This window comes from Panulirus ornatus, chromosome 20, assembly GCF_036320965.1.
Source record: "Panulirus ornatus isolate Po-2019 chromosome 20, ASM3632096v1, whole genome shotgun sequence".
Lineage (NCBI taxonomy): Eukaryota > Metazoa > Arthropoda > Malacostraca > Decapoda > Palinuridae > Panulirus > Panulirus ornatus.
Genome location: NC_092243.1, coordinates 10,734,570 through 10,759,456, shown reverse-complemented (window position 1 = coordinate 10,759,456; position 24,887 = coordinate 10,734,570). Strand labels below are relative to the sequence as shown.

The following is a 24,887-nucleotide window of genomic DNA, read 5'->3' as shown; positions in this document are numbered from 1 at the left end:
AGAGAGAGAGAGAGAGAGAGAGAGAGAGAGAGAGAGAGAGAGAGAGAGAGACTCACTGGTTTGACCCCAGACCAGAACCTGGTGTGCGCACGTCGGCAACGAGACATGTTGAGGCATTTGGCTCGGACCCTTTTGTATATACCTACCTCCAGGGGGCGAGCGAGAGTCGATTGAGGAGCGGTCACTCTGGCCAATTTTATGAACGTGGAGTGTGTGTGTGTGTGTGTGTGTGTGTGTGTGTGTGTGTGTGTCGGTGCTTTCTCCTCGAGGTGATACTGAGCGAGAGATAAGGTGGAGAGAGAGAGAGAGAGAGAGAGAGAGAGAGAGAGAGAGAGAGAGAGAGAGAGAGAGAGAGAGAGAGAGAGAGAGAGAGAGAGAGAGAGTTATTGTTGATTTGGCCTCAAGCCTGTCCGAATGTCGAGTGCGAGCTCATCATACCTGAAGACTTGTTGAGGGTGAAGACGAAGATATTATTAACTGTTCCTTATCTCTTCTCCTCCTGGTGAATGGTGTGATATGCTCTCCCACCGCCGAAATCAGCTATTGTTTACATCTGCAGCAAAGCCCACCATTCCCAGATGGAGCTCAAACCCATCCACGTAGTCAGTGAGTATCGAAGACTATTCATATTCACTTGAATGTGTTTAATTTGTGATGTTTTTTTGTGGATTCTACAGCGGTTGTGCGGCATTGATTTTGACACTGATAATGAGGAGATTTCGATATTTCCATTTTTAATCTGTTCGCAATAAAAGACGACAAATACAATAATGATACAGAATAACGAAAGACCAGCAGTCCGTATGATACCCTCTGATCCACTGGTGCCAAACTGAACATTCGTAATCAAATCAGTACCCAAGAATTCAACAAATTTTCGTTATCCTTTGAAAAGTTTCAACATTCGAACTCTAGTCTCCTTCCGAGATGAGGTACACTGATTCAAACATAGTCTGTTCGGGTGTCTTTTTGATCGCCAGTAAACAATACAATTGGAAAAGAAAATGATTTACAATATCGCAAGCTTCCCCCTTCAGTAATATATACATTAGGCAGCCCAGTAGAAACTAAAACTACACTCAAAGAAAACTGTGTTTACCAGTATATGGGTAACTCTATTGTTTCTATCATAGTTGCTTGTGGAGGTAAAGCTGAAAGACAGGTAGTTGAAAGCCCTCTGTTGATGAGTTGCTGATGTATTAGGAAGGTGATTGATTTTTTAGACGCTGTTAATAAAGTTGTAACTGGGATTAGATATATGAAAATATAGTTTATAGTGGACGGTAATGGGAAAGATGCAAGAGAAGGAAATTCTGGTGAATATATATATATATATATATATATATATATATATATATATATATATATATATATATATATATATATATATATATATATATATATATATATATATATATATATATATATATATCAGCCACTTTACGTAATCAACAAAGCCGTAGAGCAAGCGCGATGATTGTCACAGAGAAGGGAGCACTTGAGAAGGACAGATAACAGGAGACATGAAGAGCATATGACAAGGCTATCTGATGGCGGAGGGAAATTAGTCCCCCGAAGTTTCTTCTGAGAGTTTCGAAGAATGTTGAGATCCAAAAGAGGCACCGACTTTACTGATATACTAATTAAACAATGGCATAAAATGATGAAGAAATCGTCCAAGTTCTTCACTCAAAAGTCGATAGTCATTCTTTTTATAATTTCTCTTCAGTGCAGCACAAAATGTTTACCACTGTACACCGAGGTGTGCAGTGATATGTTATTCTCACCTTGCATGGAAAATGCTTTTCACTGATGAAACTCATGAGGTTTTTAAGAGCATGATGATGACAGTGAGTGATGCCAGACACCATGGCATCCTGAGGTTGGATAAGACAGGGTTAAACTTACGTACAACATGACATCCTGAAGAGCTTTGCCAAGGCACAGACATCAGGGTGGGTTCCACTGAAGAAGAAGATTCTGTAAACCTAAAAGAAAACCTCTCAAGATAATCAAAGATAAGATCACTAAAATGGGAGAAGAGGAAAATCTGCCAGCATGGTTTTATTATTCTTTTCTTTATGTATTATTTTTCGACGAAAACGTCCACACACATTAGAATCTGCGAATTCTTAGCATACTACGGGTCACTTGTCTCTTCAAATGGTTCCTCCTGGTGTTTGCTGCTAGCCAGCCCAGGCAAATCCAGAGTGAACATAGACTCATCCATTTGCCACCCAGTGTTACTGGAAGATACAGATTTTAGATCAAAGGCTTTTGATGTCCTTCATGGCGAGGAGGGCAGAGTTGATGACATACTGGAGGATGGAGAGCTGTTGGCGGACGACCTGCCATCGCTGGGGGCACGGCTCTTGGCAGTGAGTAGCCTCCCAAAGGGCGTCCCGCACCCCAGGCGCCAACCAACTATCGTACTGGTTGAAGTTATTCGTCCCGAACATCATGTTCCTGTCACAAGAGACTTGAGAATTATCTTTCTTTCTCTTTTGTGGCCAAGACTCTGGTCAAGGCTGTACGTTCTCATAGAGCCTCGTGGGGGAGCCTTGAACGAAGATATAAGTATGGCAGAAATAAAGAACATCCTGAAGACATTTTGAAATGTTTTCCAAATGTATTCTAAACAGCTGAAATACGTACATGGATCAGAAACCCACGAGAAGGATGTTCCTTACATCTGATTAAATCACTCGTTATGAAATGTTTTGACACATGGAGAGAGAGAGAGAGAGAGAGAGAGAGAGAGAGAGAGAGAGAGAGAGAGAGAGAGAGAGAGAGAGAGAGAGAGAGAGAGAGAGAGAGAGCAACACTTAATGTAGACAACAGCAGTGATAGCAACACTTAATGTAGACAACAGGCCAGGAAGACATTACTGACGTACTTCATGTGGGGCCTGAGCGAGCTGCCCTCCGTGTGAGTGTAGCACTTCTCCAGTAGCAGCAGTTGGTCGTTCAGCTGGCGCGCTAGGAGCGGTCTGCGCCAGAGACGCGGGAAAGGACGAGAAAGGATAGAAGAGAGTGTGTTAGCGAACCCACAACATCTTCACTACTCGCCTTCGCTCGCTAGACAAAAACCTGCCATCCTGGGTGCGATTTCTCTGTATATCATTTTTGGTTGATGATTCTCATGAGCTTTAACCTTGTTGAACATATTTGGGGAAAAAAAAGACGTAATTCTGTTTGATATAATGTTCTAAGGAATATATGACTTGCATCTGGACATCTCATGACTAGGGAGATAAGAACGATGAAATAAACACGAACAAAAACAAAAAAGATAATAGACTAATTGAGACAGAGGTAAAGAATGAGGGAGGAAATTATTTTTTATGAGTTACGGAGGATATAGAAAGAAGGGGGAAAGGATGTTTATGAGTTACGGCGGATATAGAAAGAAGGGGGAAAGGATGTTTATGAGTTACGGAGGATATAGAAAGAAGGGGGAAAGGATGTTTATGAGTTACGGAGGATATGGAAAGAAAGGGGAAAGGGTGTTTATGAGTTACGGAGGATATAGAAAGAAGGGGGAAAAGGATGTTTATGAGTTACGGAGGATATAGAAAGAAGGGGGAAAGGATATTTATGAGTTATGGAGAATATAGAAAGAAAGGAGGGGAAGGAGATAGCTGTTCGTCGTAAGTGTGGCTCATATCAAGAGAACACAGATAGTGTAGGAGGCGGAAATAACAGGTCATGAGGTCATGCTGAGGTGGAGGAAATAACAGATCATGAGGTCATGCTGAGGTGGAGGAAATAACAGATCATGAGGTCATACTGAGGTGGAGGAAATAACAGATCATGAGGTTATGCTGAGGTGGAGGAAATAACAGATCATGAGGTCATGCTGAGGTGGAGGAAATAACAGATCATAAGGTCATGCTGAGGTGGAGGAAATAACAGATCATAAGGTCATGCTGATGACATGGACACAAGAAGTCGTCAGCCGAAGGGGGAACCAAAGACTTACGAGACGTCAGTGAGGTTGTGAACGTGGCTGCTGAAGGAGGTTGCCGCTTCCTCAAACTGTTGTATGGTCAGCTGCAGATGGTCTAAGGGCAGACACGTATACGTGTTAGTCTCAAAGGGTCACTCTCTTCCCTATATACTACTACAAGATTAGATTTCGAAGGCTCAAAATCTCGAGATGATTAGATGGTCGATTAGTCTTATGCCACATTATAGCATTATTTTGCTTCTTTGATAAAGAAAAAGCTCTGGTGAATTATGCCTTCCTCCCCAAGAATGATTTGGGCCCGCACACCTCTGTGTGTGTGTGTGTGTGTGTGTGTGTGTGTGTGTGTGTGTGTGTGTACTAAGCTCCGAGCTCAAAAGAAGGGTAGAGGAAGGAGATGAAATATATATATATATATATATATATATATATATATATATATATATATATATATATATATATATATATATATATATATATATATATATATATATATATATATATATATATATACATATATTTGAAGGAATTGTGTAACCAACAATATTATATGGATGCGAAGCATGAACTATGGATAATGCTATGCAGAGGAGGGTGGAGAACAGAGACTTCCCCCACCGTACCTAGGCTGATGCCTTGCTCCAGTAATGTGGGTCCATATTCCTGCTTGAGGTCGTGCACTATCCTCCTCAACATGACCGTCTCGTCCTCAGGATCCATAGGCAGGATCTACAGCAAGTGGAGAAATTGGGATCTTATCTGGCCAACTTCATTTTCCGTCTTGTTCAGAAAACCATGGCAAAAACGCATTACAAAATCATGTATATAAGATAATTACTATCATTATTATCATTATTATTATTATTATTATTATTATTATTATTATTATTATTATTATTATTATCATTATTATTATTATCATAATCATTATTATTATTATCATTATTATTATTATTATTATTATTATTATTATTATTATTATATCATTATTATTACTGTTATCATTATTATCATCATCATTATTATCATCATTATTATCATTATTATTATTATTATTATTATTATCATCATTATTATTATTATTATTATTATTATTATTATTATTATTATTGTTAATATTAGTATAATTGCTATTACTATTACTATCATTATCATCATTACTATTATCATCATCATTAATATTGCTAATTTCGTAGCCATACATGTACATCCCTGACCATATAACTTCATTTTTCTCCTACAAAAGCTTAAAGATCTCAAAGTCATTCTTCTATATTCTCTTCCACATTCTCTTCCATTTCCCCTTTGCACTCTACACTGGAGCTTGCGCTTGCCCAGGCTGTAATGTGTACTATACTAAACTGAAATATACAAAGACGTTACATGTAGTACACACATCAGCTACACGACAGACTAAGAAAGAAAAGGAAATTTCTTTCTATGACAGAATGACAAAGTAAATCTAATCCTATTACCTCGGTTCTACTCATATGAATACCAAAATTTGTTTTCCTATTCATGAACTGCTAGGCATGCTTCGTGATCCAGTGTCTCAGTTGAGTCTTGCTATCCTTCCAGACTATCACTTACTGCCACAGTTGACTGATCCAGACAAACCAACAGGCCCTGGAGAGCACCTTCCATGATCATAGGTACTGAGAAACTTCGCCACCAGAATATCACAAGTCCATCATGATTCCTAGAACCGCCAGACCCATATGATGTGAATATTCTCAAGAGTCTTGTGCGAGACGTGCATTCCCGAATCACCACAGCCACGACTCATGCATTCCCCAGGCGATCCAAACCAAAGACAGACGTCCTTGGACGGACAGGCGATCCAAACAAAAGACAGACGTCCTTGGACGGACAGGCGATCCAAACGTCCTTGGACTTCAAGAATCGAGAATTAAGAAGGTGGAACATTCGTGAACCTTCGCGTCCGCGAGACCGACGCCCATGAGTGCCCAGAGGCGGCCGAGGGCGAGGTGATGGCCGAACTCCGGGTCCAGGATGTTCTTCATGGAGTCGAACTCCTCGTAGGTGGTGTGGTAGAGAGGGTAGTCTGACCACTTGAACTCCTCCTGTTCGGGGATGTTGATACATAAGAAGGTCAGATAACTAGGTTAGGTTAGGTTAGGTTCGGTTAGAGAGAGGAGGGACAAGAAGACTTTGTGAATATATGGGGAAATGATGGGGTGATAATGGGAGGAATGGGTAAGAGATGGTGGAATGGGTGCTGGTAAGCAGGCCTATTTATTATAGCACGTGATGTAGAACTTAGAATGGTCGAGAATGATGATGAAAATGGAGAGTGGAATACATTTTGTGAGATCCAATTACTTCAATTCCACATAACATTACCTTTGATAAGAATATACATAATGATATATATATCTTTCACCTCTTCTATCCTTTTTCAGGAGTCCCTTCGTGGGACTTCCATAGCGCCCAGGAAGCCAGCCAAGTCCACCGGGCGGGGCTACGGGTCAAAAAGTGTGTGTGTGTGTGTGTGTGTGTGTGTGTGTGTGTGTGTGTGTGTCTTCGCGGGATGATTACAGAACACCAGATACGTAATCCTTGCCATATACATACACATCTTCAAACTGATTTTCTTAACTGTATATTTGTCTCATCGTTATTATCCACTTTTTGTTTACACATTCAAAGTTCGGGCACTGGAGCTATACAAGAGCCTTTGCTATGGACTTTGACTACATTCGTGTATCATACTCTCTTGCTAGACTTTTGAGAAGTCTTGCATAATGTTCGTGGTATACTGAGGATGGCAGAAATGGAAGAAAGCCCAGTAATATAATCGATTTTAGACATTCTGTATAGGATCCAGATGAAAGTTTAAATCTATAGAGGATCTAAATCCAATCCCATCACACAGCACAACTCCATTTCCAACGAGGGATACTCACATAGTTGATATGCCACCCCATGTAGGATGTTGGGACCCCAAGCCGCTGGTAGAAGGGTGCGTGGTCGCTGATGGAGGCTAGGCTATAGTCCATGAGGTCTGGGGAAGAGGCTCTCACTCGCTGATTCCAGTGGTCCCACAGGGTTTCGTATCCCAGCGACGGGTCTGGGGCCGGCGTCTGTAAGGACAGGTGTCACGAACCCTGAGCGCGACAGCCAAATGTCTTTTTGAACTGACGCTGAAACTTCTAAACACAAAAAAAAAAACAGCTGCGAACAACAAATAGTTCACCTTGTTCAGAGATAACAAGTTGACAGAGGGTTTCTTGAACAAAAAAATTAGATAACAAGTTGACAGAGGGTTTCTTGAACAAAAAAATTAGATAACAAGTTGACAGAGGGTTTCTTAAAAAAAAAAATACGAATCCATATGTACTTTGTCCTCAAAGTGCGCAAGCTGTACGTCAACGAGAGAACAGTGTCAAACTCTCGTGGTGGCATGTTTACCACTCATAAACATGGCAGCACCACAGTAAATCAACAACTCCCAAACATCACACATTTAACACCTACTCTCTTGGTGGCTTCTTTGATGATCTTGTGCAGTAAGGGTGTGGCCGAGACGAATATGTTATACGTGAAGGCCACTGCAATGTCTACATTTAGGTTGGCCACCGCCCGCGTCTGGAACACCTTCAGGTACTCCTCCACCCACTCCGACGACCCGAAGAACCCGAACTCACCCGCTCCCCACGACCCAAACACGATCGATCGACGGGGACGCCAACCTGTGGCGAGAGAGAGAGAGAGAGAGAGAGAGAGAGAGAGAGAGAGAGAGAGAGAGAGAGAAATAGTAATTATAAAAGACAAAAATAGAATTTCTCTTTTCCCCTTTGATCTCACTTCAAAACAGAAGAGATAAAATGTATATAAAAACAATTCTATTTCAAGATGAGAGAGTCAGTTCTTCCTGGGCGTTCATTACGATCTCACGTTGAATTCAGAGAACGATGGCTCTTCATACATATAGAAAGAGACAATGACGTTGTCATATACCATGAAAGGAGTGATGTATGAGCTTCCTGCCTTAGGGGCTTGGTAATTTGTTTTGGGCGAAGAATCTTCGCTGTACGTATTTCTTTGTCAAGAAAAACCTAATTTTTGTGTAAACAAACATCTATAAACGCCAATAAGGGACATTTCACTCTACCGTTATGTATATGCCTCTAAAGATCCATATTCGATTTTCTTGTTTTTTTCATATACAATGACCGGCATGGAACGAACAAAGTGTATGCGTCAGCCATCTCGAGTGGTAAAAGGAAAATAGGATAAGAAACAGAATAAAGAAAATAATCAGAGCTCCTCTGATGACTGTATATCTGACTCAGAGGTAGAATGGTTATAGGAAGATATAGTTTCACAGCTTTCACTCTTCGGGGAAGAGAAGTGGAGAATATAATGGTCACTCCTCGTGCGGATGGCCTTCACAAAAAAAACTATGGGAAGCAGCAAGTAGACGCGAGTCATGGGAGAGACGTGCAGAGGGCGCCAACACCACACCAGACGAAGAGGAATAGTTGGAGGAGGGTGGTACCTGGATGAAACAAAAATCTTTGATTCCAATCTGGATAATGAAGAGGGGAATTGGAGACCTTAGAGAGGGATCGTCAGAGCGTGAAAGCGATTAGAGTTAGATGTTGAAGAGCGAATATTTATAGGGAGAAAAGAAAGAGAATAGGCGATGAGACAGAACCCCTTGAGGAACACCGCTGTTGACAGAATAGGAGGGAGAATTAGCCCCATGAGCGACCACTGCAAAGGATCGACTTCTAGAAGGGAAGTTACGCACCGAGGTACAGAGAGAGAAGGAGAAACACCAAAGGAACGAAGTTTGGATGAGACAAGTGTTACGTCCACATCCTGTCAAAGCACTGGATATGACAGGGCCTTGACGCAAGGTTCTCCTCAGACACCGGCGAAAGCGAAGCAAATGATCACTTCTCACAAGGGAAGAGCTGCACTGAGGCATGCTTCCAGACAGAATGAAAAGGTGAGGATTTTGAGCCAAAGACGAAATGGCGTGTATGGATTAGAACTCCCTAAGAGGAACACTCGTTAAGGATTCGAAAAGCTATGTACCATCTGGGCCGTAAGCCTTTATCCATTTGAAGCTGTGGAAAAGGACTTGAAAGACCGTGCACGAGGAGAATAGAGATGACAGAGGCCCAGTGGGAGGAGGACTCGATGTAGAACCATCGATAGTTAGAAGAGAATAAGAGACTGGAATGAGCCACTTCATCAGTTGGAGAGTTAGCTATAGATTGACCAGGTTGGATGAAAGGAGAAACGGTTGAATCATAGAACTCATTGGATACTTTTGGCTAAGGACCAGGAAAGAGTTATCAGTAGAAGAAGAAGAAGTCAGAATGGAGTATGTCGTTTTAGGAAGGTGTGTTTGACTTTACGAAGAACAGCTCTGCGGTGATTCTGAGCCGATGCGCTAGCAGAGTGGGATTTAAGGGAAGAGAAGGAAATTCATGATCCGATAAACTCCTTTCCTCACACGAGTGGCATCAGATCAAGAGACATGACGCTATGACTGGAAGGAGAAAGATCCAGTAGGAGAAAGGACAAAGGACTCTATCCGAACCAAGTTGACTGACCTCCGCTGTATGGTCAGCACAACTGGAGGCATAACGGTCCTCGATGCCTCAACAGATAAGCCCAGAAGATGAACTTACCTTGAGCCAGGAGATGACCATAGGCTCTGACGACCTCCATCTGGACGGCCGTCGCTGAGGACGGGTCGCAGGAGCCGAAGGTCCAGGAGTCGCGGTGGTTGGCGTAGATGACGTAGCGGTCGGGCTCCTCAGAGCCGCGGATCATACCGATCACGTTGTAGGTCGGGAGGACGCGCTTCACGTTGTTCACCTCCAGTTTCACCTTCCTGGAGGGAGGCCAGAGCAAGATGTCCAGGGTGAGGGTGTAGGGAGGGAGAGCAAGATGTCCAGGGTGAGGGGTGTAGGGAGGCAAGAGCAAGATGTCCAGGGTGAGGGTGTAGGGAGGGAGAGCAAGATGTCCAGGGTGAGGGGTGTAGGGAGGCCAGAGCAAGATGTCCAGGGTGAGGGTGTAGGGAGGGAGAGCAAGATGTCCAAGGTGAGGGTGTAGGGAGGGAGAGCAAGATGTCCAGGGTGAGGGTGTAGGGAGGCAGAGCAAGATGTCCAGGGTGAGGGGTGTAGGGAGGGAGAGCATGGAATAAGACAGTTGTCGAACAAGACGTTTGTGGATGGGTCGTAGTGGAGACAGAGGCACACTTAGAGGAGGTGGAACCACAGACGTTTCGTGAATGAGTCTCCGTCGCTATGATGGCGCTGACCGATGGCACTATGAGGAAGGACTCTTGATCAAAATGCACAACTATGGGGTTAGGATCAGTGGTCGATGATATATACTCTGGAATGGAATAGCTTCGGGAAAGACATTGCATGGAAAAGAACGTGTGTGTGTGTGTGTGTGTGTGTGTGTGTGTGTGTGTGTGTGTGTGTGTGTGTGTGTGTGTGTGTGTGTGTGTGTGTGTGTGAAGACAGAATATGAGGAAGCAAGTCTAGGGATGGTAATTCCAAGAGAGGGCGTGACTTTCAATCACGAAAGTCTTTTTCATAACATTATCACAGGTAATTGTGTGTAGGTCAGTTCTAGCGTCTTACCTTAGCCTTTTTCATGACGTCTGATGTAATATGGACATAATAAAGTGATTATCAAGTGTCTGAAGTATTAATCACACATGAGTTCTCGATCATTAATGGAAGAGATTATATCTAACACTAACCAACGTAACAATTCTCATCTTTTAAGTCAATTGATATCCATTAATCAGGATTATAATTATTATCATGACCTCATGATTAATACAACAGAAGTTATGATTAAGTTGGATCAATGTTGGTTGACCCTACCAGCCAAGTGTGTTGAGCTGTGGTCCCATTCTGTAGGTGATGTTCAGTCCACCTCTCCAGGCAGGTGGCACCTCCTGCCCACCCAGGTTCACCAGCAGCTTGCGGGCGTCGTTGTAGCTCAGAGTGTGGGCGGGGATCGTGGGCGTGTCCGTCTGCTCCTCCGGCAGGCGGTACACCCCGTCTGTGGTAGTGGCGTCGGGGTTAGTGTGGCACGAGGTGGAGTTATCATGGTATGGGTCAGGTTGCCTGTGGTAGAAGGTGAGGGAGGGAGGGTTACTGTGGTGGGAAGCGAGTGTGATTACTGTGGTGGGAGGAGGGCTTGGTACGGCAGAAGGTGTGATCGCTGTGGTAGGGAAGATCCCTACTGCTGTGGCAAGGCTTTGAGTGTCTTTGTCATATGGACTGGCTGATAGTGGCAAGAGCTGTGGATACTGTGGCCAGGGAGTAACTAGTGTCTTAGGGGCAAGATGACTTCTGGCAGGGTGGGGTGTGTGAGTCTGCAGCAAGAGGCGAGGAGTATACAGCAGAGGATGTAGTGGTCACGGGAGGCGAAGAGCTGGTGGCTACAGGGAGTAAGAGGCAGGGCTTCTGCAGGAGTGGCAGTGTTTATCAGCGTGTAAATGGCTGACGATGGCAACTTGTGGTAAAGACAAGGAAATATTATCATAATATCTCTAGTTTGCTAAGTATCTAAGCCTCTGGACCATAGAATATAGAAAGTTTCATGTGATAAATCAGAAATGCCAATGAAAGATTCGTTTTCTAAGTGTCAACAAGATTCTTGGGCCGGGTAAACAGGTTCTAGCTGTTGGCAAAGCTACATAGAACGAGCCATGTGAGGCTTCTGAAGAGGAATTAGTTCATGTTAGCGGACACAACTGAGCAAGGAAGGTGTATAGTCACTGATGGAGACATACAGAGACGTGTCACGTCCTGGGAGATACAGGAGACCGAGATACAGTTACCGAAGATCGGATACAGGTACAGGTACTGAGATGGGGATTACCTGATTAATTGATGCAGTTGTTGAAGTCGAGGTACACATGGAAGACAAATGCCGAGGGCAGGGTACAGTAGAGTAAGGTACAGTTACCTAGGGCAGGGTACAGTAGAGTAAGGTACAGTTACCCAGGGCAGGGTACAGTAGAGTAAGGTACAGTTACCCAGGGCAGGGTACAGTAGAGTAAGGTACAGTTACCCAGGGCAGGGTACAGTAGAGTAAGTTACAGTTACCCAGGGCAGGGTACAGAAGAGTTAGGTACAGTTACCTAGGGCAGGGTACAGTAGAGTAAGGTACAGTTACCCAGGGCAGGGTACAGTAGAGTAAGATACAGTTACCCAGGGCAGGGTACAGTAGAGTAAGGTACAGTTACCCAGGGCAGGGTACAGTAGAGTAAGGTACAGTTACCCAGGGCAGGGTAGTAAGGTGTGGTGGGGTCACCATCACGCCACAAGATGGAGCCTCGCTGGATGCCGGAACCTGGTAGCCAGAAGGTGTGTGGGTAGCCTGGCTCTCCACTCTGCCAGTCTGGATGGTAGTCCCTCGGGTCCCTGCCAACAGTGGTGGAAGACACGTTGTACCTCACCGACAACAGTGGTGGAAGATGCGTTGTACCTCACTGACAACAGTGGTGAAAGACACGCTGTACCTCACTGACAACAGTACTGGAGATATGGGTTGTGCCTTAGTGACAACAGCATTACTGGGGATGTATATATCTCACTACCAACAATGGTGCCAGGGGTGATATGTCTCTACCAACAATGGCACCAGGGGTGATATAATTTCTACCAACAATAGTGCCAGAGGTGATATATCTATCTCTACCAACAATGGTGCCAGGGGTGATATATCTCTACCAACAATTGTACCAGTTCTAATACATCTCTACCAACAATGGTGCCAGGTGTGTTATGTCTCACTACCAATGGTAGAAGGTGTGATGTGGCTCACTTAACAACCATGGAACGGTCTTGTTCCTCACCGACAACAATGGTACATTTAAGATAGGTTTGTTTGGATGTTATCTTAAAACATTCCTTATGGGTTAGTACATGAAACACTCACAACTAAGTAAATATGTAAGTAAGAGATAAAGGTCCAACTGAACGCATATGTGAATATTACTCGTTAACTCTTATTCATAATGATTTTACAGTCGTTTGTATCCCTAACTGTACTGAAGATTCATCAAAGACTTTGGTGTATGTCTGAAGCGTTTAGCTACGGTTCACAATGACAGTGAATCAGTCAAAACATTCATATGATTACAATCGTATTTTGTCAAAGCTTTTTTTTTCTTGTATTCTAATCATGATTCTGGTTGATACTGACGTTTCTACACTGATGATCGGACAGGTAGTTACAGGCAGTTGAATTCGGAGCTTTCCAGGTACGTATTTGTGTGAATGAACCGCTTCTGAACCCGGTTCGAACACCTGCTTCAAGTTAGCTCTTGGGGTCGCCACCACCGCCTCCGCTGCTGGCGGGTGGTTGTGGGTCTAGCCAGTGCGAAACTGCGATTGTTTGAGTGACTGTTGACAAACACTACTGAGCCGACACGGGAGGCGTTCCTCCTTACTCCCAGTCTACTGTGAGTTACTGAGGTTAGTTGTATATACTTAACTATTATCCATAATTCTCGTTATGTGGGTTTAGCAACGGTGTTTTCTTTCGTTTACGAACCTTGTAAACCATGGAAAGTTTTGTGGGGCCTGAATGTGGAAAGGGAGCTGTGGTTTCGGTGCATTACACATCACAGCTAGAGACTGAGTGTGAACGAATGTGGCCTTTGTTGCCTTTTTCCTAGCGCTGCCTCGCGCACGCGAGGTGGGAGGGGGTGCTGTTTCATGTGTGGCAGGGTGGCGACGAGAGTGGATGAAGGCAGCAAGTATGAATATGTACATGTGTATGTATGTATATATCTGTGTATGTATATGTATGTATACGTTGAAATGTATAGGTATGTATATGTGCACGTGTGGACGTGTATGTATATGCATGTGTATGTGGGTGGGTTGGGCCATTCTTTCGTATGTTTCCTTGCGCTACCTCGCTAAAGCGGGAGACAGCGACTAAGTATGATAAGATCAATAACATAATTTTCTTCAGTGCATTTTCCTGTAATTCTCTTCTAGTAGGAATCAATGTCATTGAGATTTTTCTTCATTTTTTCTTTATTTCTTTTATTTTTTTTTTCTCTCAAGTCATTGTATCTCCACGCACCAGCTTTTCGTCTCTGAGCTTCAGGCCTTCGTCCTACCCGTGTACATGTGTTTGTGGTGACGTTCTGGGATTAACATCATACCACAGTGGTTACGGGAATTTTTTCTCTTTCTTTTTCTACATTCGTTACTGCGAATCAACACCACACCAGTGTTACTCTCAGCTCCACATTCTTGCTCAACTTAGAGTGTTAATCTCCTCATCTTATGACATTTCTGATTGAAACGTTGGGCGTTTAGGGTTTGTAAAGATATGTTTGCCAGTGGGAGGCATATGTACCGTATACAAGCCAGGTGTTTAGCGAGGTATAGGAAATGCATCTGGACCATGATGGGTCTTGGTGATATGTGAGGTATTGTGGTACTTGAGCGATCGGTGTTGATGGAAAACGTTGACGAGAAAGTGTCAATCTTGCATGTCTCGGGAGCATAGTTTTACGACGGCGATTGTTTAGAGTTTGTTGCATATATATATATATATATATATATATATATATATATATGTCCGGGGTAAACCATGGAAAGCTGTGTAGGTATGTATATTTGCGTGTGTGGACGTGTGTATGTACATGTGTATGGGGAGGGTTGGGCCATTTCTTTCGTCTGTTTCCTTGCGCTACCTCGCAAACGCGGGAGACAGCGACAAAGTATAAAAAAAAAAAAAAAAAAAAAAAAAAAAAAAAAATGTACATAGTGCATAGAAACGCGCACCTTCATACAACATACAAACTTCCAACAGCTAGGATCGAACCCTGCACAGGGGTCCCGGGTTCGATCCTGGCTGTTGGAGGTTTGTATGTTGTTATGATATATATATATATATATATATATATGTATATATATATATATATATATATATATATATATATATATATATATATATATATATATATATATATCGATGTAGTCATCTATTGAGTTAATAATCTAGAACATCTCACGTGTAGAGGATGATGCCGGAGGCGTTGAACCTCTGGGCGTTCTGGATTTTGTCTCCCCTGAAGATGCGGCCGAACTTGGCGATGACCAGCCTGCCTCCCACCCTCACCCCAGCCGCCTCCACCGTCAGGAAGTCCTCGTACATCCCGTAGTTGACGTACACTAGCTCCTCCTGCCGGGTCATGGACAGTCTCAATTGGGTCTAACAGCCTCGTTAGAGGGATAGTAGGATTGTTAGAAGGTTAGACAATCAGTAGCTGATGTGCTACAATAACTCGTCCTTCTGTGTCAAGGGTCGTTTGTGGGTCTGATATGGTTGTTTGAGAGGTAGCAGGAGTGTGTTAGAGGGCTTGAGGCGTCTGGTAGTTTAGGCCGGGCCTAGCGTCATGAACTGATCATACCACATTCTTACGTAAGTAATCAGAAAGGTCGTAACTACATGACTAACCATGCCGCTGGCCACCCTTACAGACCATCAGCTCATATCGTCGGTAGGAAGTCGTTTGCGAGTCGAGTTAGGCTGTCGGAATATCAGCAAGAATGGTCAAGTGTGATAAGCACAGAGAAGATGTGTGTAAATACATCACCTGATCATACTCTGACATATAGTGGGTTTAGAACGATCGCTGAATGATTAACAAGGTTGTTAGTACCTTATACAACACTCCTGGATCTTCATGCAACTCTCTTATGATAGAATTTTAATTTTTTGATGACATATCGAAGAGCTACTTTTCGTAAAACCACCAGCAGTGATAGGAATATCTTTGATGCTTGAGGACGAGGGCAATAGTTTGTCATGGCGTCTGAGAGAGAGAGAGAGAGAGAGAGAGAGAGAGAGAGAGAGAGAGAGAGAGAGAGAGAGACTCACCGTGACGACGGTACCTGCTGGGGAGAAAGCCAGGAAGGCAGGCGGGATGGAGTCATCGTACTGAACACCGTCCAGAGGTTCCTCCATCACACTGGACGTGAACTTGACCTCCCCAGCCTCGTCCAACAGGTACACCTGCGAAAACACATACATACATACATACATACATACATACATACATACATACATATATACATCCATATATGCATACACTGTATAAGCAAAACACCTGCCTGACTCACGGGTGTTCAGTCATGGGTATTTGGTAGTGTACATATTGAGCAAGAATATTGAGCAGTTCTTAAACGTATGGCCTCTATAGAAGTCGACAAGTGTGTTATGGCAAGAGCACACGTCACCCACGTTGAGCACGCTTTTCCTCCCCCGCAAGTGCTTCCCACAACAGTATGCCACACAGTTGCGTTAGAGCTTTAGTTATGATGTGAGCTGTACCCCAGAGTCTTGGTTAGAGGTTAAAGAAGGACGTTTCCTTTCGATTTCAGGCTACACTTTGTTTCACAATGACAGGAAAGAATGTGGGTGTTGGTGTCTTGCTCCTAGTTCAAGCCAATCTCAAAACCTCTTCTGAAAGATGTTGTCGATGGTGATACTATTTACATGTTTTGTGTGTAAACTAAAGAGCAATTTTGTGACTAAGTGACTTTAGGTTTGACTTACACAACAAAAGATTCAATGACCACGTCGCACAAGTTTGTAATGAACAGAGTTTTATTATATATATATATATATATATATATATATATATATATATATATATATATATATATATATATATATATATATATATATATTCCTTTCCAATAGCTACGGGTCTAAACTCTGCCTAAAATTGCTTGTTAGTTATAGAATGTGGCAAGCCACAGGGCTGTGAGTCTCGAGAATCGTTCCTTTTCACTTGTTTACCAAATGGCGTCCTAGCTACGTCTCTTCGTTGTATATAAACTGACTGTTATATTTCTTTCCTGTATCTCTCCCCTGATGATGTGATCATTACACGAAAGTGCACTTGGGAACTTATCGTGTTTCACTTCCCCGTGGATTCATAGGGATATATATATATATATATATATATATATATATATATATATATATATATATATATATATATATATATATATATATATATGCGTCTATTTATTATACGTGATTGCCGTTTCCCGCGTTAGCGAGGTAGCGCAAGGAAACAGACGAAAGAATGGCCAAACCCACCCACATACACATGTATATACATAAACGCCCACACACGCACATATACATGTATATAATACACCTCAACGCATATATAGGAAAGACTTACTGTAGTGGCCAGAGGAGTGTATATGCAGGATAGACAAACCAAGACTCAGTAATGAGAGGAAAATCTCGCGTAATGATATGCAAGACAGTAGATATCGATGTCTTGTATCTAACCTCTCACGCGTAAAAAAAGTTTACATCGAGAAACGGTGCTGTTCTGTTGGTGGTAAACTGTAATGAGGTGATTAACCATATTGAGTTTAGATTGACCAGTGTTAATCATGGCGTAAATGAATGACATTGATAATGAGGTTTAAAGTGATTAATATCAACCATGGGAGTAAATGACATTGATAATCAGGTTTGAAGTGATTAATATTAACCATGGGAGCAAATGACATTGATAATCAGGTTTGAAGTGATTAATATTAACCATGGGAGTAAATGAACGACATGGACGTTTCTGTTTATAGTTGGTTTAGTAAACTGACTGTAACGAGAAGGATCATTGACGTGTACTGCTATATTTTCTTGTTTCGACTCGCTATTTCTGATGCCCTTTTGAATATTACTATCTTGTCTACCACCTGAAAATGAATGAACAAGTCTCCCTGAAGTTTCCCTGTCGCCTATAGTACATTGCGCTACCTTGTTGGGTTTGGCTAGGTCCGGGTGCGAGAGTTGGACATTGTAAGGTTGGAGCAAGACCTGGTCCAGCCCTTGGTCCAGCCACACCTTCTTCAGGTACTCTGCCTGCTCCAGGTCCTGCCGGGTCCCAGCCATGTGGCCCTTGCTCGTCAGGTACCTGAAGGAGAAGTGAATCTTTAGACAAGATTTCTGAAAAATGACGAAGTTGGTTTCTTAGGAGAGATGAGCAGACCTAGCTTCCTCAGCTGATCCCACCTCATAATCGCTGACGTCCTCAGTTCACCTAGCATCACTCACGTCCTCAGCTTACCTCCCTCATCCTCGCTGAGGTCTTCAATTCACCTAGCATCACTCACGTCCTCAGCTTATCTCCCTCCTCCCCGCTGAGGTCTTCAATTCACCTAGCATCACTCACGTGCTCAGCTAACCTCCCTCCTCCCCACTGACGTCCTCAGTTCACTTAGCATTACTCACGTCCTCAGCTTACCTCCCTCCTCCCCAGTGACGTCTTCAATTCACCTAGCATCACTCACGTCCTCAGTTCATCTCCCTCCTCCTCTTCCTCCTCTGCTCACCTGAGGTACCTCTCGATGTTCTCAGCCTTCATCTCGTCCAGCAGCTGCTCCCCAGCAGTGCCGAAGTAGTCCTCCCCAGACGGCTTGAGACCTCCGTACGCGCTCGTGGTCGTCTCCGCGCGGGAACGCTGCCGGAAGGTGACTGACACTTCACTCATCCATAATTCACACAGATCTTGCCACTATCCCATCTGAGTGAAGCTCGGGGGGAAAAATATCGTCATGTGACTTTTATAAACTAATGTAGATCTAATGGATAGTCGGATTTGATGAAGATGTCCACCAGGGTGATAGCTAAATGCACGAAGCTTTTACGGGTAACAAAATGGGTGTTTTTTTTGGGAGGGAAAACAATTTGGAACAAGATGATTCAATTTGGCGGTCTGCCCACCCTCAGGAGGTGGCCGTTCCTCCACTCGTACTCTCTCTCTCTCTCTCTCTCTCTCTCTCTCTCTCTCTCTCTCTCTCTCTCTCTCTCTCTCTCTCTCTCTCTCTCTCTCCATCTCTTGAGTAACGTCAGGCTCACGGTACACACCTAAGACCTCAGCCCGACGTGGTAGAGGTACTCTGGGATAAATCGTCCGTGAGAGAACAGTGGGTAAAATGCGTCACTGAAAATTCGTTGATATAAGAATGTATTGTATCTCTTCCACGATTCATACTTATACAATTTCACGATTCATACTTATACAATTTCACGATTCATACTTATAATTACACGATTCATACTTACAATTTCACTATTCATACTTTTAATTACACGATTCATACTTTTACAATTTCACGATTCCTACTTACAAGACTCGTGCATGCCGTTTCAAGCACATTACAAATGGCAGCCAAAGGAAGACTGTTTACGAATACGGCCTTTCTCTCTGTATGTTCTTGTCGTCACGTCGCTACTGCGGAAGACGTGAAACAAAAGCATGATTTTCACTTACTATGGTCTTGGTGACTCCTTCCTCCTGTTGCTCTGGTGAGAGAGGGAAAGAAGCAAGTCCGGTGCCAGTCAGAGCCAGGGCGAGGGAAAGCAGTGCCACCAACGCGCCGAGAATCATACCTCGCAAGACCCAGTCTGCCATGGTTAATTCTGCTGCTGCGCCGTCGTCCTGTGGGGAAGAAAAAATAAAGGAAAATAGTAATCAAGATGGTACAGGGCTAAGGAAAACGTAGATTCATATACACTTTATCTATATCTTTCCTCGCAGTATCTATACCTTCCCTCAGTTTTTTTTTGCTTGCCTTCCCAGACACTTGTTTGTTTCTTTGAATCGACTGAGGGTTCAGGGCCACGTGACGTCACAAGGCGGCTTGCGCGGCCTGGTCCGTTTTCTTGTTTTTGTTTGTTTTTGTTGAGTCAGAGTTGATATGGTATGCATAGGCTTATGGCAATGTGGGTCGCATAGTCTTATTGTTACTTCCTCCACTGTATTGAATTGCTTTGCAGGTATGGCTGCAAAAAAAATGTCCAATATTGCTTTAGGCATCCAGACAGAATACACAAGTTTCCCTTCTAAATCCACTCTAGGAGTTATGTAAGTTCAGTACAGAGTTTCTGATAATATATCCGTGCAATGAGTTGAACTTTATGCCGATAGATATAGAAAAAAAAAGCTATTGTATTCAGTGTGAGGCTTTGGCTCGTCTCCAAACCAGGAGAAAAAGGTATTGTATTCAGTGTGAGGCTTTGGATCGTCTTCGAAATAGAAAAAAAAGCTATTACATTCAGTGTGAGGCCTTGGCTCGTCTTCAAAATAGAAAAAGAAAATAGCTATTGCATTCAGTGTGAGGCTTTGGTTCGTCTTCAAAAAGTACACAAGAGTCAGAGGGAGAAGAAGACAAAATGCAATGACTCTTGTCTTTCTGGTTTTCGATCCTACTTTGGAACAGGGTTATGTTTGTGGCCTTCCCCATACGACACAGTTTCCACCACATTCCAAGATGACGCTACTGTCTGGAAGAGGAAGTCTTTTAAAAAACCTGCTGACGTCTTAGCGTAACGTCAAGTTGTTCTTCAGTCGCATCAAGCAATGATTGTGTATTAAACTGTAGAATGTGTATTAAACTGTAGACTGTGTATTAAACTGGGAATGCTTAAACTGTAGGGGGTAACGATGATGTGAACAGCACACAAGGATAACGACATTTTGGTTACTCAACGTTTGAAATGGAATTCGGATCTTAACAATTATATTTGTGAAGGTAATCGGAAACCTTTGCATAGTAGGATTACTTTCTTTATCCTAATCGTCATGATGAATGCAGAAAGTGATCCCAGTCGATTGGAAAAAAATCACATAATCGCCAATTTTGGTTGAATTATTGGATATATATATATATATATATATATATATATATATATATATATATATATATATATATATATATATATTCAAACTATTCGCCATTTCCCGCGTTAGCGAGGTAGCGTTAAGAACAGAGGACTGGGCCTTTTTTGGAATATCCTCACTTGGCCCCCCCTCTGTTCCTTCTTTTGGAAAATTAAAAAAAAAAAAAAAAAAAAAAAACGAGAGGGGAGGATTTCCAGCCCCCCGCTCCCTCCCCTTTTAGTCGCCTTCTACGACACGCAGGGAATACGTGGGAAGTATTCTTAATCAACTATCCCCAGGGATATATACATATATATATATATATATATATATATATATATATATATATATATATATATATATATATATATATATATATATATATATATACGAACAAAGTGCACAGGAACGCGCACCTTCATAGAACATACAAACCTCCAATAGCCGGGATCGAACCCGGGACAGCTGTGCGACAGGCGGAAATCTACCGCTAGGCTATGGGCCAAGCAATGGGTAACCCTCTTTCACCTGCACTAAGTAATCTTTACATGGATTTCTTTCAAGCAAAATTACTAAAGGATATCTTACCTTCTAATGCAATTTGGTTTAGGTATGTAGATGATGTTCTTTGTGTTTGGCCAACAAATGAAAATATACAAACATTTCTCCCCTTTAGTACCTTCCATCAAATTTACAGTAGAAAATGAAAATAATGGTACGTTGCCATTTTTGACTGCATGATCAATTGGCAAGGAAATAAGTGTAAGTTTAGCATATACAGAAAACCTACCAATAAGATAATAAGATAATAAGATAAAGTACCTTAGATCTTTCTTTTCTTAAGTTAACAAAGAAATCATTTAATAGAGTTGAACCCAAACCTCCCATCGGCACCAAGAATCTTTTGGTTCTCGTTTTTGATAATAATTCTACTTTACTTCCCATGTTGCTAAAGTCCTTTAATGTAAATGTTGCCTTCAAAAACAATAATACTATAAAGAATATCTTAATCAGAAACTCACCAGAAACTCACTGGATGCATCTATAAAGTACCATGTATAAATTGTCATAAGTTTTATGTTGGGCAGACTGGTAAGGGTCTTTTTGTTAGATTTAATCAACATAGATATAGTATAAGAAATGGACAAGAATCAAATACCTTGTTTAATCACGTTAAAAACTATGATCACTGTACTAACTGGAGTAATGCCATCTAAGTTACTTACTCTAACTCTAGTACCACGAGAAATATCATTGAATCTTCTATTATCAAATACACAAAGAATTACAACCCTAATATTAGTGAAAGGCTATACAAATTGGATAGCTTTATTGTTGATGAAATTTGTAAACAATTCCCCCTCTTGTCCACACAATAAGTATATGATACGCTCGTTGTCTGTCTTGGAAAATCACGTGTTTACCAAATGGCGTTCTAGCTACGTCTCTTCGTTGTATAACAACTGACTGTTATATTTCTTTCTTGTATCTCCCCTGATGATGTGACTATTACACGAAAGTGCACTTGGGAAACTTATCGTGTTTCATTTTCCCTGTGGACACATAGGAATACACTTGATCACACGCAAAATTGTGATCCTTTCCAATATATATATATATATATATATATATATATATATATATATATATATATATATATATATATATATATATATACTTTGTAATACCTTGCTCGATTAACTCTCACGTCGCATATTGTCCTGAAGCGTCACATTTCCTTCAAGCATTTAGCTTCCACCACCTTCCACTATTTTACGTTTAGTGAGTACGACACACACACACACACACACACACACACACACACACACACACTAAATGGACGACGTTTACTGACCGCTTATGCGAAGGTGTCCCTAAAGCGATACCACAACGATCGTAATGCCTAAAGTGCGTGATCACTGGCGAACATATCCAGCCTCTAAGGCAACCACCAGCAGCTTCACAGCCACGAGGCAAACCTCCCTTCGATCTCTCACTGCGAGGGACCGAGCTGTCTTAAATGCGAAGGACGTTGCGACACTCGCCTCTCGTTGAAGCTGGTCGTAACTCTTCTAATGACGCTCTGAAGAGAGACGGATAGCCTCGTCGCTCCGCACAGACACTCACACACACACGTACGCATGAAGGTCAGAATATAGTGGATGGGCTGTATCTACGTGTCCACATATGTTCCCCACCAGTGGTAGGGGTGGGTAAAGGGGGGTGAAAGGTAGGTAGGGAGTTCTCTCTTGATAAGGCTGAAGTGGGGGTTCGAGTGGTAGACGCGCTGAGATTTTCTGGACGACGGCCGTCGAACGAGAACACGGATCTTATCACCATCGTCCTGTTGGGTAAGGTGTAACAGATGTTACCGGAGTCTCGGACGGAGAAATGTGACACGAGTCAAGGTTTGAAGCTTAGGCCTCACCTAGATACTAAAGTCGAGAACAGATCTCAGTATGCCATATGATTGAAGTGGCTCTCACCATGATGAAACGTGATACGAAACATTACGAGGAATAGACCTCATTTGCTTAAGCCAAGCTGTTTTGTTCGTTCAGAGAAACTTTTTTTTTTTTCGTTTCAACAAGAGAAGGAAGATTCGCGTAGTCATGAGCAAAATGATCTGTATTGGCGTAGGCTATAGATGACATTATGGTCTAGTTCCTTGGTCTGTCATAAAGGCTTGGAATGGTTTTACAGGAACTTCTGGATCCCATGAATAGGCTCACGACTCGCGAAGGTGAGTTGCGCATTAACAAAACACGAAGTGCCGCTCGTCTTCATAATCAGACAAAGATGTGTCATGTTATCACTGAGCACGACTTTCTCTCTTTTGCCAGCAGGCCCCCATCCCTTACTCTAAATTATATTACGTAAGATCTTATCTTCACCGGCACACAGGCCCATGGCTTATCTGATTAGAGAACTGATGACGATTTGATTCAAGTGCTACGGGTAAACCTTTCGTAGCGCACGATTTGTATAGTCTCTGACGCTGTGGTGCCACGATTTGTATAGTCTCCGGCACAGTAGGCCACGATTTGTATAGTCTCCGGCACAGTAGGCCACGATTTGTATAGTCTGTGGCGCAGTAGACCACGATTTGTATAGTCTCTGGCACAGTAGGCCACGATTTGTATAGTCTCTGGCGCAGTAGGCCACGATTTGTATAGTCTCTGGCGCAGTAGGCCACGATCTGTATAGTCTCTGGCGCAGTAGGCCACGATTTGTATAGTCTCTGGCACAGTAGGCCACGATTTGTATAGTCTCTGGCGCAGTAGGCCACGATTTGTATAGTCTCTGGCGCAGTAGGCCACGATTTGTATAGTCTCTGGCACAGTAGGCCACGATTTGTATAGTCACTGGCACAGTAAGTGCACATCAAGTCACGATTTGCATAGTCTCTGACACAGTAGGTCACAGTTTGTATAATCTCTGGCACCGTAAGCCACGATTTGTATAGTCTCCGGCACAGTAGGCCACGATTTGTATAGTCTCTGGCACAGTAGGCCACGATTTGTATAGTCTCTGACACAGTAGACCACGTTTGTGTCGTCTCTGGCGCAGTGGGCCACGATTTATATGGTTTCTAACACAGGGCCACCATTTGTATGGTGTCACAGAAGACCATCTCTCGTATGGACCCTGAGGGGTCAGAACACACAAGGGAGAGAATCAATCAACTTCTCTGCCGGACCTGAACTCGCCAGGACCTGTGTTGATTGTCTGAAGACCAACATCGAACTCCCTCAAGACCAACATCGAACTCCCTCAAGACCAACATCGAACTCCCTCAAGACCAACATCGAACTCCCTCAAGACCAACATCGAACTCCCTCAAGACCAACATCGTGTTGGGGGATATATATCGTGTTAACTGATAGACGCTTGAAAGAGAGACTTTTGAATGCTAATGTGCTGAGAGGGGCAATTGGAGGGATGTTTGATCATTATCTTGTGGAGCCAAAGGTAAGATTTGTAGAGGTTTTCAAAAAAATTTGAAATTTTGCCTGTGATCAAGTATATGCCTATGGGTCCACGGGGAAAATAAAACACGATAGGTTCCAAAGTGCACTTTCATGTAATATTCATATCATCAGGGGAGATACAAGAAAAAAATATAAGTCAGTTGCTATAAAACGAAGAGACGTAGCTAGGACGCAATTTGGTAAACAAGTGTGTCCAAGAC

The 24,887-nt window shown here is 42.7% G+C and overlaps 2 protein-coding genes across 5 annotated transcripts in view; one reads left to right on the top strand and one right to left on the bottom strand.

The window, feature by feature from the left end:
- Positions 1-1,478: 1,478 nt before the first annotated feature.
- Positions 1,479-22,896, bottom strand: LOC139755923 (N-acetylated-alpha-linked acidic dipeptidase 2-like). Of its 3 annotated transcripts, none has more exons than XM_071674680.1 (16): positions 22,741-22,896; positions 19,307-19,474; positions 18,366-18,493; positions 17,791-17,947; positions 15,886-16,020; positions 15,017-15,186; positions 12,259-12,401; positions 10,851-11,031; positions 9,636-9,841; positions 7,465-7,679; positions 6,894-7,070; positions 5,901-6,050; positions 4,590-4,695; positions 3,982-4,063; positions 2,897-2,989; positions 1,479-2,466 (listed from the first exon to the last, which is right to left on the bottom strand). In XM_071674680.1, the coding sequence occupies exons 2-16, from the start codon at positions 19,445-19,447 to the stop codon at positions 2,268-2,270; spliced, it is 2,283 nt and encodes a 760-aa protein (XP_071530781.1). In that variant the 5' UTR covers positions 19,448-19,474; positions 22,741-22,896; the 3' UTR covers positions 1,479-2,267. The 3 variants fall into 3 exon arrangements, with proteins under 3 accessions (XP_071530781.1, XP_071530782.1, XP_071530780.1); XM_071674681.1 differs by lacking the exon at positions 22,741-22,896 and adding an exon at positions 22,384-22,404; XM_071674679.1 differs by having other exon boundaries at positions 1,480-2,466; positions 22,551-22,848.
- LOC139755924 (uncharacterized) overlaps positions 13,184-24,887 on the top strand; it is a 127,210-nt gene continuing 115,506 nt past the window's right edge. The window contains exon 1 of one of the 2 annotated variants that reach the window (XM_071674689.1): positions 13,184-13,444. The gene's annotated coding sequence lies outside the window, so the exon portion shown is untranslated. Of the gene's footprint in view, positions 13,458-24,887 lie in introns of both variants that reach the window. The other variant, XM_071674685.1, reaches the window with a different exon arrangement.

Excerpts from the sequence above, each read along its gene's own strand:
- LOC139755923 (XM_071674680.1), bottom strand. The coding sequence starts at position 19,447 with ATGGCAGACTGGGTCTTGCGAGGTATGATTCTCGGCGCGTTGGTGGCA. Across the intron at positions 15,187-15,885 it reads CAGCAGGTACCGTCGTCACG|GAGGAGCTAGTGTACGTCAA; the intron begins GTGAGTCTCTCT and ends ATGACCCGGCAG. Across the intron at positions 4,064-4,589 it reads GGAGCAAGGCATCAGCCTAG|ACCATCTGCAGCTGACCATA; the intron begins GTACGGTGGGGG and ends GTCTGCCCTTAG.